General features: G+C 28.4%; 1 protein-coding gene across 1 annotated transcript; it reads right to left on the reverse strand.

The window, feature by feature from the left end:
• Positions 1-14,091: 14,091 nt before the first annotated feature.
• On the reverse strand, positions 14,092-16,595 carry LOC114396004 (protein NUCLEAR FUSION DEFECTIVE 4-like). The gene is made up of 2 exons (XM_028357896.1): positions 15,186-16,595; positions 14,092-14,661 (listed from the first exon to the last, which is right to left on the reverse strand). Exons 1-2 carry the CDS (start codon positions 16,298-16,300, stop codon positions 14,232-14,234), a joined length of 1,545 nt encoding a protein of 514 aa, XP_028213697.1. The 5' UTR covers positions 16,301-16,595; the 3' UTR covers positions 14,092-14,231.
• Positions 16,596-17,573: the final 978 nt, after the last annotated feature.

Here is a 17,573-nt window from a genome sequence, read left to right on the forward strand (position 1 = left end):
ACACAATAATTGGATTTTACTTGTTGCAATAGACAATAGTAGGCAAAATTTGTCAATAGCTAGTGGTACACATGTATAGCCGAATGAAATAAGTCCCACTGGCCACAGTACTTAGCATAATTAACTTACAAGAAAGTGTAACCAATATACTAATTTAGGTTGACACTGGCTTCTGTGTTAATTAAGGTATAGGACTAGGGCCATTTCTTATACCTCATATCGTTATTCACGCTATGAAAGTGGTTGGAATATTGATGCAAGTTATTGAAGGATCAATACTAAAGGGGCTCTCTATTTGGTGCAAGTTGAATCATCTTCATAGTCTTTGGGATGCAACTAATTAAAGATATATACTAGAAATATTAATTGGAACTAATTGGTGAGTTTTGTCAGTTACTTTTTGTCACATGTTGTCATGATAAACATATGGTGTCAAGCATCAAAAGACCCTAGTTTTGGGAGATTTCATTTTTTTTATAAACCAAAAATTTATTAATAGAGCAAAAGGGGTATGAAAAGATGCGAGACTAGCTAAGAAAAGAAATACATTGGGTGTGATAAAATTATAGCCATATTTATGGAGGAAAGAAAAACTACACCGAAGTTCAAAATGAAATCTCTTTTCCTCAGATTGAGAATAATGTCTTTGTAAAGACAAGGAAAAATGATCCCAAGTCTCAACTCTTGTACAGAACCAGAATGTTTGAAGAGTCGATATTTGACAAAAAAGTGGTCATTAATACAACTTGAGAGACTTTGTAAATATCCTGATGTTAGTTTCCTTCTCGACAAAACATGCAACTTTAAATGGTCATAAAGATCTCGAAAACATGCAACTTTAAATGGTCATAAAGATTTCGAACTCTTTATATGATTTGTCAAGTCAATTTTGGACTGATGTTCAAGGATTAATATAAGGCTAGCTACTGTGTATACGTGAGAGTCTTGTTTAAGAGTGAATCTACTTTATTTAATTTAATATGTATCATATTTTAATCCACTAAAAGGGTAAGCATGCCCCTATTTGTTTTGTTTACTTGAAGACAAATTAACTAAGTGAAGTAAGGTCTTGTCTCTGAAAAAGGTAGACGCTTATAGGCGATGGCTAAGGTGAAGATATGAAAACATGCCTCACCTGTGCTGTCTAGTTTACTACTACATTTTCTTTATTAAAATGTCTAAGAAAGTGGTTTGTATCTTGATTTCTATTCAGTGGAATTTTCATGGTTGAGTGTGGAAGATAGGAACAAAATTTATTGAGTGAAGCGGGATAAAGTGTGGAAGCCATTGGAAAAAGGGGGATCGGGGATTAGAAAAAATAGAATTGTATGTTCAATATTATTATTTTGTTGACTAAGTGAAGATGGAGTTTCCTAAGTGATCCAAAAGACATTTGGTTCAAGTTGCTTAATTTTAATCAAATATGGCGGTCATCAATTTTACAAGACTGCTCTCGAGATGGTTCAACTAGAAAGGATGTAAAGGATGTTTTGTTTAGGTCGAGAGATATTTACCTAATTGAGGGAATGCCTTGTGTGTCTTATAATATGTGGTTTTTAAGTGTCATTTCTAAAAGAGTAAGATCAAGTGAGCAGATTTTTGTTTTGGCACGACTCTTGGATTGAGGGGATTTCTTTGAATTATGCTTTTTCAAGTGTTTATTGGATTTTTATAGAGAATTAGCTAGGAAGTAATTATTGGGCGATTGGAATAGAATCTTGGTGTGTGGTGGTGGACATGGGTATGGTGTTGGCCTTTATTTGTGTAGGGGAAAGAAATAATGCTTGCTAACTTACTTCATCTATCTAAGCTTGCTTAATCTATCTAGATAGAAGGGAATGATGAGTGGATATGCATGGAAGTTAGGAAAACGATTCAAAGATTTTTACTATGAAGTATATATGGATATAATTGCAGGAATCAATTGATTTATTAAGAAAGAAAGTAAATTATTAAAGGTGATGAAAAATGAACTGAGTGAAATACCTAAAAAACAAACGTGATTTATTAAGAAAGAAAGTAAATTATTAAAGGTGATAAAATTTAATATATAGGAATAGGGTTTAATATACGATTCAGAAAACTTGTCAAAGTTACAAACAGTTAGCAATTTATTTATTTTTTGATAGTCACATCTAGAAAATTAATCTCTATGCTTTTTATGTAAGTTTTTAATTTTAAGTTGCTGAAACTGTGAAGTGAGCAAATTAAGCTTTGTCGGTTTTTAATTAATTAATTATTAGTCCATTCACTGTTTTGTGAACAATACACCTGGACTCACCATACGCTGATTACACAAATCAGATACTCTTGCATGTTTGTTTGATCATGGCCCGTGAACAATATATTCCATAGCTCTTTCTTCGAAATTCGAATTTCAAGTTTCATGCGCATGCAATTCAAATATTAATTCTTTGTTTTATAGCTAGCAAGCGAGTATTATTGAAAGCAAGATCGTTTATTTTTATATGTTATTAACAGTCTCTTATATATTCGATCACTTCTACATTCATAAAAAAAAAAAATATATGCCGAATATAATGCCATGGATAAACACCTTCTTATATTATATATATATATATATACACATGAGGAGAGATTAAATTATATAATTATAATTTTAATAATTATTATATAATTTTATAATTTTTAATTAAATAATATTTTTTAAAATTTATCGTTAGATTGAAATTTTTTTTCTTATAAATTATATATTGTAAAATTTTATATTAATTTAAAATAATTTATTATCTCATTCATATAAATTAAAATTAATGTAATACAAATATTTTAAAATATATTATAATATCGATGATTTAATTATTTTTAATTGTTTAATTTTAACAAAAATTATCTTAATAATATATCAATATAATTTAATAATTTAATCAATAAAAATCACATTTTATATTAATTTATAAAAATAATATAATAATTATTAAAATTACACCCATATAATTTTATTTCTCTAAATATATAAACACGGTACCTTATAACGATGCATGCAAGAGGGTTTCAATTAGCTGCTGTAGCACTTGTCACGGGCATTGCTTAGCATCTGATCAATTCTGTGCACTCAGATTCATATATTTCTGTGTTTTTCTGATCTTGATTCAGTAACCAGCATTGAAAGGAATTAGCTTTGCGAATAAAGTTACAAAACTATATAAGTTTTATAATATTAATTGGTAATATATATTTTCTCTTTTTTGGAAAGAATTATTGGTAATATATTTTTTGTTTATACTGTTTCATCATTAATATAACTTTTCTTGTATATGGTGGCCAATTCTTGTGAGTCCCTTTTTATATCAATCGAAATTGAGCTTATGTAATCAACTTTTTTTTTAATTATTAGTTATAAAATAGATATAAGAGCAAACTAAGCAGTAATGGAATATTGGAACTACTGAAATTAAACACTACTATGTATAGAGTTTAATTATTTTCTATAGCATTTAAAATAATTTTTACGGACATTAATTTGATATTTCTTTAAAAAAAATGAATAGTAGTTTAAATATTTCATATAAAAATCAATTTCTTATCTTGGTGAAACAATTTTTTAAACAAAACACAGGAGGACATATGTATTAAGTGCCTGATGCAGCAAATAAAAAAAAAATCTTTCATCCCTTTAAATCTTTATATAAATTAAAAACAATTTATGTCAATTAACTACCTTTTCTCCCTCTCCCTCTATAACTCCTAACAATGCCGTTTTACAAGCGCTTTGTGGTCTGAGAATGTAATTACATCAAATATTTAGAAGAATAAATTTATAGCTTAAAATAGTCTTATTTATTTAGCTCGAGTAAAATCACTTTTAGTAAAATATACATGCGATTTATATATTAGAAAAAAAAACATCTTGAGCTAGGTAGGCTTCAAAGAATTCAACAATGAAATTAGTTTCTAAAATTATTTTACTCTCACCTCTTTTTGTTTTTTTTTTCTTTCACACGTTTTTTGTTTATTTTTTACATATATAAAAAAAAGTAGAAGGGTGTGAAAAGAGAAAAAAAAATGATATAAATAGAATTACTCAATATAATGTCCTTGAAGCAAATCTACCTGGTCAAACCCAGACTTTCGTTCTTCATGATCTCCTCCCTGAACTTATTGAATGGTTTTGGTCCATTAAGACTTAAAGATGTTGTTGAATGGGGATTGCTATTGGCCCCTATTATCTTTCAAAAATTTTAAAAACATCATTTCCCACAATGCACAATGGAAATACACATTCATGGTACTAATGGAGTACAAAAAATATTATGCAACAATCGGGATTGTACAATGGAATTTGATTAAGTTGTACTTTTTTTTTTTGCACCCCGAATTAGTGGAATGAAATTGTATTTTTATTGTGTAGCTGATTTTATGAAAAACATACACAACGAAATCATGATTCCATAGTGCAAGTGAGGGTTAACATTGAATATATAACGAAAACATGATTTCGTTGCACAGTATAAATTGAATCATATTTCTGTTATAAATTTTTTTCATTATTTGATAAATAAAAATAACTTAGGTATTAATTGCATAATTTGCAATTGAATAGAATCACAATTCCATTGTGTTGTAATTTCTATAGCACAACAAAATTGTGATTCTATTGTATTACAGAAATTGCAACACACAAGTGTGACATTGTAAGTGGGAAATAGTGAGTGTCAATATTAGAGAAAAAGAGACAAATGATATTTTAGTATTTGTGCATTGATGAAAGGGATCAAAAACAATTTTGGAGGAACCAATTAATCTCAATCCCCTTCTTGAATTTCAATGTCCCTTTTTTTATTATATGGGCTTGACCCATTAAAAAATCCACCTCATTAATAATGTAATTTATGTAAAAAGCATGTATCATATGAGAATAATTATCTTATGTGAGAATGAGAATAATTAATCTCAATGTTAAATTAAAATGAAACATCAAAATTAAAATATTTTAAATTTAAATTAAAACTTCATCTAATCATAAAATTTTCACAATATTTACCAAATAAAAAATCAAATATATTAAAAATTTAATTTAATTAAGTCAAGATCATATCATAATCACCATGACGTCACCATCACCTTGGTGGTGGTGGCGGTGGCAAATGCCTGATCATAGGCAAATCCCCACAAAACAATTGAGCCAAAAGCAATCACCACCGACCAATCAACCCAACATCGGCAAACCCATGCACTAAACAACCATGATTGGATGTTATCACAGCATCAGCACCGCGGGTTCAATTTCTTGCGTCCCTTCTTAGTCACTGCTCGCGTGTCCATGATTGGTTGCTATCAACAGCAACAGTACTACACGCCAGTGTAGACCCCGTGCATGCTCTCTCACTATTTTTTTCTCAGATTTAATAATAACTTTCTTATCAGAATTAAATACTTTTGTTCTCATTGAAGCTAATGTTGTTTCGTTTGGCAGACCACTTAGGCTTCGGTCGGAGGTGAGAAGATGGATGCCTGAGAAAAAAAAAATCTAAAATTGTTGGGTGTGATTGGTGAAAAATGGGAGACAAGACAGAAATGAAGCCTAACCGAAAGATAAAGAAATGAATTTTTGATTTCTTTCTAAAATAATAATAACTATTATTATTAGGGGAAGGGAGACACTCCTGCCTCTCTCTATATCTCAAATAAAAATGAAATAAAAGAAGAAAAAAAGATTTAGAAGTTAAAGAAAATATAAGTAAAAATAAGTAACTAACTAATGGAAGTTTAAAAAGAGAATATCTGAATTGGAAGTTTAAAAACTAATGGAAGACACAAGAATAGAGTATTTTCAATGTTATTAGTATAGATTATGTCCTTAAATCAAGGAATTAAAAAAAGAGTTAGAATGGTTTTTTTGACTAAAAATTATGGTGTACAATACTAACGCATTCCAAGTGAAAAATAGATATGTTGGCATTAAGAATCTTTTATCTATCTATATCTCTCTCTATATATAATATGTAACTAATACTATTCCATCTTAGTGTCTTATCATATTAAATAAATTGATGTTAGCTGCTAAGAGAAATGTTTATTTTTCGGCGTCTAATTAAAGCATTTAAGGCTGTATAGACAATATTGCTTCTCGTCTCGTACAATAAAAGCCTAGTATTTGTTTTAACAGGTGGGGGAAAAGAAAACTGCAGTAGTTACCTTTCTGCATATTATTGATTGTGTGTAACATGCATTCAGCAAACCATGGTATAAAAATAAATTAATTTGGTGGTGGTGAGTGAAAGATGCTACTAATTTATTTTTTTTAAAATAGCCGCCCTACGCTAATTGAAGATCCTCGTGTATATGTCACATCCTGTGGAATTTTAAGGGAAGACGGCAATAACATTTCACAGTCATATTCATGGCCAATGACAAAAAAGAGACTCATGGTCAAGCTACTCAGCACTCACAAACCTAGCGTGCAAGTTAGGTCGAGTTTTTAGATGGAAACTTATGGTACCATTATCAGCCATTCACCAACATTTAATTCACCTGAGGAAATTAATAGAATTTGTGTCATTAAGCATTACTCACCATCTCATTATGATTGTTATCCTAAATTATTTTACATAAATTAAAAAAAAAATCAATAAATACATAAAAAAGAATAATAATTTTACAAAATTAAATTTATATCATTTTTAATTCATTTATATATATTGTTGCTCTTTATTAATATTATAAGACATATAAATGAAAAAAATTAATTAATATTACATTAAAAAAATTATGATGACAATCATTTTGAGATAATTTTTTTCACTTAGCACAATAATTATAATGAGACAGAGGAAGTATCATGTGTTTCAAAATTATTTTAATATTAAAGATATTTCTCTACATGTCTAAAATCATTATATTTTAAAATTAATTAATCATCTAAAATCTATCTTTATATATTATAATATGTTCTTTTAATACTGACTTAATCTTTTGATATAATCTTTTTAAATAAACAATGTAATATTTTTAGAAGGTCATCTATCTCATAACTACTCTAAGTCAAACACATTTAATTATGAAGTTCTTAAATAATGGATTACCAAAAAGTAGATTGATCTTATTGGTATAAGTAGTATCAACTAATTCTTTTAAGTCATCCTCAGCTGCGTAGTCTCACACTTGTATAGTCTCTAGATCAATATCATTCCAGTATGATTCGATCAAGATGTTACATATCCACCAGCTTCCGCCTGATTTGTCTTTGTACCGCACCACCGTACTGAGAAAAGGTTTGTTCTGATACCATTTGTAATATCCATGATTTTTTATTTCTCGTCGACTCTCACTCTACGACACTTCATCGGTGACACTTCACTCAACATCCTTGTTGATCATAACCCTTCGTAGATAGCCCTTTCTGAGACATCAAAAATCACTTATGTCTGCTTTCAGGATCAATGACTAACCCTACAACTCAACACAAGACTTTTCAGTATGTTTTATCATTACTCACCCGCTTTCCAAAAAACTTACTAGAAGGTCGCCCTTCCCATAATTACTCTAAGTCAAACATGTTTGACTGTAAAATCCGTAAGTGATGGGCTATCGAAAAGAGAAGTATATGTATTTTGTTGGTATAGGTAGTACCAATTAATTCCTTTAAGTTATCATTAGCTGTACAGTCTCATACCGGCACAATCTATGAATCTCTCTCATTCTAGTATGATCCGATCATGGTGTTACAAACAACACATGTCATTCTTAAATTTTTTTATTCAAAATTTATTTTTTAATTAATTAGGAATATCCCTCCCATTAGTGGTAGAGCTTAGTGTACACATAATAGGGCTTTTCAATTTTGTTTTGCATATATATAATCATTAAAAAATATTTATATTTTTAAGTTAATAATAAAAAAAATTGTATAATATATTCAAAATATTCTTCCAAATTATTCTCTTATCATTTATTAATAATTTTAAGTTACTAAAAGAGGATAAAGAATTTTACAAGCAAACTCATTTATTCCTCCATTATTAATAATTTTAAGTCATTAAAAGAGAATAAAAAATTAATTTACTATTTTTTAGTCATGAAAAAAAACATAAATTAAGTAAGTAATCTTTCGTAAAAAAAAATTAGTATCATAGAAAATTTATGCTAATAATGGACTTTAAGGTTTTGTTTTTATGACATCAACCATTATAACTGATTTAACAATACTTTTATACATTAACTGTTTTAATTATTAAAAAATATACAATATTACTTAAATCTACTCATTTATCTTGCGAATTATTTATGTAGAATACTTAATGTTTTTTTTTTCAAAATTCTCTTACAAACTTTACTGTAATTTAGCCCCAAAAAAATATGGTAAACTAAAAAATATTTATGATGATTTAATTTACTTAATGATTTAATTTTTTACAAAAATATTTATGATGATTTTTCTTATTCAATAGTGGGAGGAGATATAAAAGTTGCAAAAGAAAGAAAAATAAGAAATGTTATTAGTAAAGTAGAAAATTATTTTAATATCATAAAAGCCAATAAACTAAAAAATATTTAAATAATATTATTAAATATTTAAAATCATCCATAAAAAATATTATACTATAAAATTGTTATATTTAATTTCTATATTGTATTTTTAATTATTTTAGCCACACCAAATATATTTTTTAAGCTCCGCCACTGCCTTCAATAGTTGCAAACATATTAAAAATATTCTTCTCTCTTTTAAAACATGCAAGTATCACACTGTATTCTTTTCTTATATTAAAATAAACAATTTAATTTGTTTAACTTAATATTGTTAAATAATATTTTTTTTAAGGATTCTAAAATAAAGTTTTTAAAATATATTATTTAATTAAAATATTTTTTATTTTCCAAGTTATTCTCCATTCACTACTCTATGCCTACGCATAGTTGGTTTTTCTACATATTACTGTTGCTAGATATGTTACAAATTTTATAATGTGTTGCATTTTAGGTCATTATGACCTTCTGCTTTGTGTGTCATTTAGTACTTAGCCTTTAATGTTTAAATATCTTTTTCACCTTTATATCGCACATGTTACGTTTTTAGTGTTTCTGTGTTTAGTGTGAGGATTTTGTTAAGATTGGAGGTGTCTCAAAAGTGATTTGATGTATTATGAATTATGCGGGTTTGAACCTTTTTGAGTTTTTAGACATTAATCTCAGGTTTTGAACTTTTTGATCGAGATGGCTTAGAGGAGAACGAATTGGGTGTTTTTAGTCACTCACTCTCTTGCATGTGGTTTGATCTTCTATCCTTGTTTGTTTGTTTTGCTTTCATAACTATGTACGAGTAGTCTTTTTTTCTGTTCGGATTGGGCATTAGCCTTGTGATTTGTTAATGAGGTAATAATTTCAATTTACTTTTGTGTGAATCTTGTGTGATTATCTTGTTAAGTAAATTTGGTCTGCGTTTCACATATATATCTTTTACGATTTGGAGAAGTACGGAAAGGAAAATCCAACAATACACCAAAATTATAAGTGAAGACTTAGGAGAGAAGTCTCATGTACTTGAATTCATGATAGGAGAGAAGTATATATTTTAATATAAAAAGCATTGCCTAATATTCATGCCTGTCAAGGGAAAAAAGTGTATTTAGCTAATTTATATTTAGATAAAAGTGTTACATTTTTTATATTCCAATTAAATTCATTGATAAATATTAAATGTATTAAAATTGTCATTATTAATATTTTTTTAATAAAAAAATATTATTAATATGAATATTTTTAATTGGCTTATATACAGGGTCATGCAAATTAGTAGACAAATTAGGCATCAGCCTAATGCCCCCAAAAAAAAAAATATTTTTAAGTTCCTAAATTTTTTTTATTACTAACTATTAACAAATTTTAACTGATCAAAATAAAATAATTTAGAATCTCTCTTTTCCCTAAAAATTAGTCAATCAATATCATCTTTTTAAAAATTAACCAATATCACAATTAATGTCATTTAAAGTATTTTATTTATCCCAAAAAAATAAATCTCTATTAACTTTCCTTTAACTCATCTCAATTCCCTACCTAACGTATCTCACTCTCCAGACTTCATTCTTCACGTTTTTTTATCTCCTCATCTTCTGTTCATAAAAAAAATTTATTCTTCTCCTTCCCTTGAATGAAACTTATTGTCTATTGATCAAACTTTGTCTCCGCGGCTCAACCTTTGGATTTGACATCGTTTGGATTCTGAACGCCTATAAACCGCATACATCACGGCGTCCCGCGTATGGAGCCTTTCATCTTCATCCCGATGGATTGGTGGAACGATTTATTTCACGGGCAAGATTTTGGGTACGCAGCAATACAACACGTATCATGTAACACCCTTGCATCTGACACAACATCTAAACAACAAAATCTCTGTCTGTTTCCAATTCCAGGTTCTATCATTCTGTTCATCGATCATCATTTTCTATATTTATTTTAGAGTTTAATTTATTTAGATTTCTTTAATATTAAGTTAATTTTTTTATTTTGATTATTTACAAAAGAAAATGTCAAATAGAAAGTATGAATCTGGTTATGAAAAATTAAAGAAAAAATAAAAAGTTGAAAAGTTAATTGAATCTCAACGTGGTGCCCTTGATAAATTTGTTATTATTCATAAAAATGATGCAGAAGCAAGTTCGATAGGTGAAAATGTGATAAAACAATCACTGATAGATTATACTGACAACGAGAAAAATGTTATAGAACAACCACCTATAGATAATATTGATTTTGCAGCTAAAAAAACTAAAAGATTAATATAAAAATTGATATTTTATATAATATACTAAATCTCTTTAAAATTCTTATAAAAAAAAGACTCTTTTAACATTTTCGCCTTAGGTCCCAAAATATTTATACACGATCCTGCTTATATACATTATATTAATAACATAATATATAATAATACATACCACTTGATTTTCTATATTAATAAAAACAAGTTTAATACTTAACCATTACGCACAGACACGTATTATTTTATTTTTATTGTTTTAATATTAGAAACTGATCAATTATACTTGAAAAGGTAAGTGCACTGAATCCTACATTCCATACTTCCATCATTCCATGGTTTTCATATTTTTTCGATTTATATAATTATTTAGAAACTAGTTTTAATATAATTATTATAAAAGTTGATAATATTATTATATATAATAAATTATGATTGAATTATTGTAAAAAAAGAAATTACACTATCACTACCACGACATTCATTCTAATTAAATTCTTCATATTTAATAATAAAATAGATATATATTTGAGGTTTGTATAGTTAAACAATTATTTATTATATATACAGATGGTGATTAAAGTAATTGAGACACTTATTTGCTTGAAAAAGAAAGAAAGCAAAAACTAAATGAATATATGTCTTTGATCACAAGCAAAATTTATCTTATTTATTAGCTAATAATTAAAATAAAAAAGGTGAAGATTACGTTCGTTAATTAATGATGCAATCCAAAGTAATTGGACGGTGCTGTGTCTTTTAAACCCACCACACATGGCGGGTTGGCGGTGCGTGCCAACCATCTTCGTTTTCTTCCAAGTTTCTCATCTGTGGTATATATGATGACGTTTTTACACGATAAATTAATACTATTTTTTTATAACATAGTTAAAATATTTTTAAAATAATATAGAGATATAGAGCAGAAAGAGAAAAAAGGGAATGAGAGAAAATAAAAGAGTAAATTAATTCGGTGAAGGAAAAAAGAAAACAGTCCATGCCTACATATGTATTAGTGTTAAATGGTCCGGATAGATGTTAAGGGATAAAATATGTTATTTTATTCTTTGTAATTGATGTAAATTAAAACTTGGTTTCTAATTTGAAATTGATGAATTTGATTCTTATACTTTAAAAAATAAATGAATTCAGTCCGTATTTGATCCCTGTCGTCAGTGTCAAATTAAAGATTAAATACACATATTTTTATCGTATAACAATTAAATTCGATTTGCAGGAACCAAAAAACATATTTTACTCGAGCTAATAATATGATTGATGATCTCGAATAGGAACATTTTTATAGTTATTATTCGACAAAAGCAATTTTAAAAAAAATTCTTTAACAAGAATGTTTTAATGGTATTTTTAACACCTTATCTCTTTCAATTCATCCTTTTGATCTTTATTTGTTAATTGGATTTCAATATGTTTAAAAACAAATTATCAGTAATTAAAAATAATTTTGTATCATAATATAAATTGTTTGTTATAACTTTAAAATATAATGTATATGTTTAAAATATTTATTTATTGTAGATTTTAGTTACATAAAATAAATATTTATCTTGTGTAAGACTCTCACTAAAATATTAGTTAAAAAATAAACAAGCAAGTTTTACAATTTTCAAAAATAATTTTTTTCTAGTAAGTCTAACTTTAATAAACATTTTGTTAAGCATCTTTTTCTATTAAAATTGAAAATGTGGGCACCGATCCTATGAAAGATTAGTTCATTTATGTTGTAAACTCAAAACATAAATTGATACATAATGGGAAGCCGAGAGATGTGAGAAAATTGCCAACCCTTTTGAGCCATGCAGACCCATCCACGTGCCTCGATAATCTTTGCCCGATCATATAATGCTTTTTTTCCCCATTATTTCGGTGTAATTTGAAAAATAAGTCATATGTCATATGTATTATCCAATCAATTATGTAATGTCACGTTACATTATCACATCAAAATAATATATTTAATCAAATTTAATAAAATATTATCTAATAAATTTTAAATTTATCTAATAAAATAATATAACCTAACTATATCTAATAAATTGATCTCATAATTATCTTTTATTAGAATATATATATATATATATATATATATATATATATATATATATATATTATTTGTATCTATGAAATCTGCCTGTCAGCCAAGTGTGCCCATAAATATTGTTAGATATTTACCATTTACAGGTATATTAATTATAGACATCGATATTCTGATTTGACATTTTCCTCTCTCAACCTATGAATAAAGAGGTTTTATATCTTCAAGTAGAATTGATATTACTTTTTGAAGTGTCCAGAAAAGAAATACGTTTCAATTTAATAGTAAATATACTTTAATATTTTTTTTAATCAAAACTAGAGTTTTATAACTTTTATTTTGGTTAACTGTAAGTTTAATTTGTCCTTTAATTTAAATAATTAAGAAAACAAATTCATGGGACGTTTAATTTTCATACTTTTTCAACGAAAGAGGGACCAATTAATAGACTGAAAACAGCTAGCTCATTTATTTAAAGTGCAGCAAGCTGTTGGACATTGTGGACTTGTGGTCTTCGTCCCTACAATGGATCTATGACTGCACTTTCTAACCCATAATTTATGCTAGAGTTCTGAATAAATTCATTGACTATGTCAATAACACTCGTACTAATGTATCACTCTTTTTTATCGCTCTATATGTAATTAGTACGGTTCAATTGGTAATGTTTGTTGAGTTTGTGAGAAAAAAACTTAAGTGTGTCAAAAGTCTAAAATCAACCTTAGTCACGTACGTAAAGGAGATAGAAACTTGTAAAAATATTTTGAAATCATTTTAGTGAACCAAAAATATTTCTATTGCATGCGTTAAATTTAAACTTATTATTATAATATAGTTCTCCTTTTCTTATTATTTCATTTTTATTTATTTTTTCCTATTATTATTGTATCATATTATTTAGAATTATATATATTACTTTTTTAAAGATAATATTTTGAAAGATCACCAATTAACGTACACCTAAAGGTGGAGATATAATAGGAGTTCTTAATCCGTATGGTAATTATTGTAAGCCAATTTCATAAGAGGCTGGATTTAAATCCAGTATAATGTTCAACAAACAAAAAGTTGAAAATATAAAGTTTACCTAGTGATTGAGAATGGGATTAATTTAAGAGAGGGGAGTAGGGGGTCTAAAGGCCGGAGGTTAATTACAATTTTTCCTACCAATTATTTTTAATAAAACTAACAAATTAAGATAAGAAAAATATACACCAAAAGGTAAAGGGCAGTGGGGAAACAAAATAGAAAAGAAAAAGAGAAAAAAAATAATAAATGTAATGATAAAGAAAGAAATAAAAAATATGGGATAAAAAACAAAATAGATGTATATTTATATTTATCTACTATATATATTACGTACTGGTGTAAAATTTAGAGGAGATTTACAAGCCACATCTCCAGTGTATGCTAAAAAAGAAACAATACTCCTGTTAAAGTAAAATGTGTACCCTATTGTTTTTGTGAGAAAAACTTGCGAGTCCTAGCATGTAGAATCAAAGCCAAAAGAGTTCCAAGGAAACAAAAGGAACCCCACATGATAAAAGTGTTTCTGTAGCATTCCATGCCCATGCATTTCACATGCTCATCATGTTCATGCCCTTCCTTACGGTAAATAAGTGCAGCTGAGTAGCCAAATATAAGGGATCCAATAGGAATGTTGGCCACCACCACATTATGATTCACTGAGAAATGATTAGTACCAAATAGCTCAGTAGTTGTGGAAACAGCAATGGAAGTGATTGCTCCAGTACACACTCCAATCACTGCAGTGCTGGTGTAGAGGACAATGTCTGTTTTGTTGAGAAGTAAGAAAAATGCACCTGACATTGGAACCATCGCTGCCAACATAGAAGCAGGTCTTGAAATTCTACATTTTCCCCTTAAAACATAAAAAGTTATTATTAGACGTCATGTTAATAAAGAGAAGTAACAATAGTGTCGGAACTAGGATCCTAAGTCAGGAGATAATCTAATTAAAAAATAAAAATGAATAAGTATTAGGGGTTCAGATATAAAAAAATAGGATGGACAAAATATACACGGTAAAAATATTTATATTTAACTTTTAAAAAATGAGTAGTGCATGTGTACCCCTCTCTTATGTGTGGATCCGCCACTAAGTGATAGTGTGATACTGTATTCACTAAGGTTGGTCTTACAGTGAAGAATTTGAAAATTTTGCATGAGATGTTATATTTTTAAGCTCAATGTTTCTATTAAAAGAAAACTAATTAAAAAGATGAGCGGTGCTTTTAATTTTATTGTTCATCTTCATAGTTCATATTTATCATTGTACATCAACTAACGCATCTATAGTCATTATATGCATTAAATGAGAGGTGTAAATGCACTTGTTCAGGTTGGTGTTAGATGGTGGAGGTTAGCTATGAAGGGAACATTTACCTGTAGAAGTAGTACATAAGAGATGGCATGAGACGGCCAAAGAACCCAAACGATGATGACAAAGACACCAAAGATGAAATATTAGAGCAACCCCTGGATTCAGCTATTTGTCCCAAGTTATTAAGATATACTAAACCAACTGTTGCACCAAAAAAATAGACAAAGAAATATAACCAGAAATTTATTCTTCTCAGCATCAACTTCACTCCAACTTCTTCTATAATACCAACCTCTTCTTGAACTTCACCCTCTTTCACCTCATTCTCCACCCTCTCTTCACTAGTAGTATTCTCCTCCATAGTAAAATGGTAGATTCTCACTTTTTCTGTGTTTTCCTGAAGCTCCTTGATCTTCACTGAAAGAGGGACTAGTAGAGGCAAGAGAAGGGTCACTAGAATACCAACCAAGGTGCCTAGTGAGGATACTTTGCTTGTGACAAACTGCAAGCTGCTCAACACAGCATATATTCCAGTTGAAATGGTAATAACAAACATCACACCAAAACCAACACGCGTGTGCTTAGGACTTGTGACTTCTTCATCAATTTCTCTGACTAGAGGAGCTGCTATTAAACCAACTATCACAGGTAAGAGAGAGTTAAGGAAGATAAAGGCACTAGCCTTCTTGTGAGGAGAAACAGCATCAACAATGTTGGCATAAATCTTTGCACTTAGTCCTTGGTAGCTAGTTGTCATTCCCACGGCAACTTCGCGATCAGAAAAGAAGTTCCTTATGGTGACAACATAGCACACTGTGTTTATCCAACAAATGCTATTGCCAGCAAGAAAAGTTAGCAAGAACACATGCCAATAGGACAAAGAGGAGATTTGGTTGGTTATGTAGAGATATTGCACACCATAACCAACTAACCCAAGAGTTGAACCAATCAAGAGGACTAACCAAAGGGGGAGGTATATAGAAGCAAGGCCAGAAAACCAGCCAAAAAGCTTGCCTGCATCAGAGGCAAAAGCAAGGTTATTGAGTTGAACTTGGGAAATAGATAGAAGTTGCTTCAGTTGAGAAGAGTAAGTAGGGAAATTAGTGTTTGTGCCAATTATGGCTTGGAGCCAAATGATGCCAACAAGGCTTAGCCATTGAAGAGTAGTAGAAGGCATGGTAAATAAGAAGTTTTAGAAAGAAAAAGAAAACTTGAACTATACCCTTCTCACTAAGCTAATAAGATGATATGGGATGTGTGAAGGTTTATAAGTCGAGAAAAAGTGGAGTAAAAGCTAAAGTCAATGAATATAATGCCACAGGACTTAATCTGTGGAATAACGTTGGGTTCTGTATATGGGGATATAACTCAAGCATTGAGTAGACTCTTCAATTCTCACCTATTAAAGAAAAAGACAGGGGTTTTGTATCATGGAATACCACCGATACTAGAAAATATTGTGTGTCATGAATGCAGTTATGGGTAGTTAAGATTTTGAAGCTAAATCTGAACATAACATAGACTCGTTTGGCCTTGAGGACATAAACGGAAACTAAATTATGTGAAGTGGTGAAACACGCACGATGTCCTGAACTTCTGGCTGTCGGTGAAGTGCGCATCATTTTGAACACTTCCCACCAATTTTATCTCAGGTGAGTCCCTAGCTTCCTTATTATATAAACCATGATGTGATTATGATATATTAGTTATTATAAATTTTTTATATTATTTATTATGTTTAAGGATAAAAAAATTATATATTACATGATAAATTTTTTTATTGGTGATATATGTAGAGATATATTTATAAGAGAAAGAAATATATTATGTACATCAATATTTTATTCATGGTCTCTATTTATAGAGTAAAAGTGTAACAAAATTCAAATTAAATATCATCTTAATCTTAAAATTATTTTCTTAATCTCATAAATCTAAAAAATAGGATTAAATCTTTATTTTTATCTGAATAAATTCATAATATTTCAAATCTAAATAATATTCTAAAAATGTAAAATAAATAACAAATTATTAAAAGTAAACTAAATTATCCTTTCCTAAGATATATATCATACATATTCATAACATTTTGGACTTGAACTGATTTAAAGGATAATTGTTTCCCTATTGATTATATATTTCATAATTATAAATTTTGTATTTTTTTGCCTCCCAACCCCCTCGCCCCCTCCAAAAAAAAAAAGATGTCACTATTTTATTCATGAGCTCTATATTTAGAATAAAAGTGTAACAAAAATCAAATATTATCTTACTCTTAAAATTAAATTCCTATATCCTGAATCTAAAAAATATAATAAAATCACTATCTTTATCTAAAAAAATTCACAATATTTTTAATTTAAATAATATCATAAAAATTTGATGCAGATAAAAAATTCTTAAAAAAATGAACTAAAATATCAAGCATATTCTCAACATTTCATACTTGG

The sequence above is a fragment of the Glycine soja genome, chromosome 18 (genome assembly GCF_004193775.1).
Source record: "Glycine soja cultivar W05 chromosome 18, ASM419377v2, whole genome shotgun sequence".
NCBI lineage: Eukaryota > Viridiplantae > Streptophyta > Magnoliopsida > Fabales > Fabaceae > Glycine > Glycine soja.

Coding starts and splice junctions, on each gene's coding strand:
- LOC114396004 (XM_028357896.1), bottom strand. CDS start 16,300: ATGCCTTCTACTACTCTTCAATGGCTAAGCCTTGTTGGCATCATTTGG. Junction 14,662..15,185: donor CTTATGTACTACTTCTACAG/GTAAATGTTCCC, acceptor TTATGTTTTAAG/GGGAAAATGTAGAATTTCAA.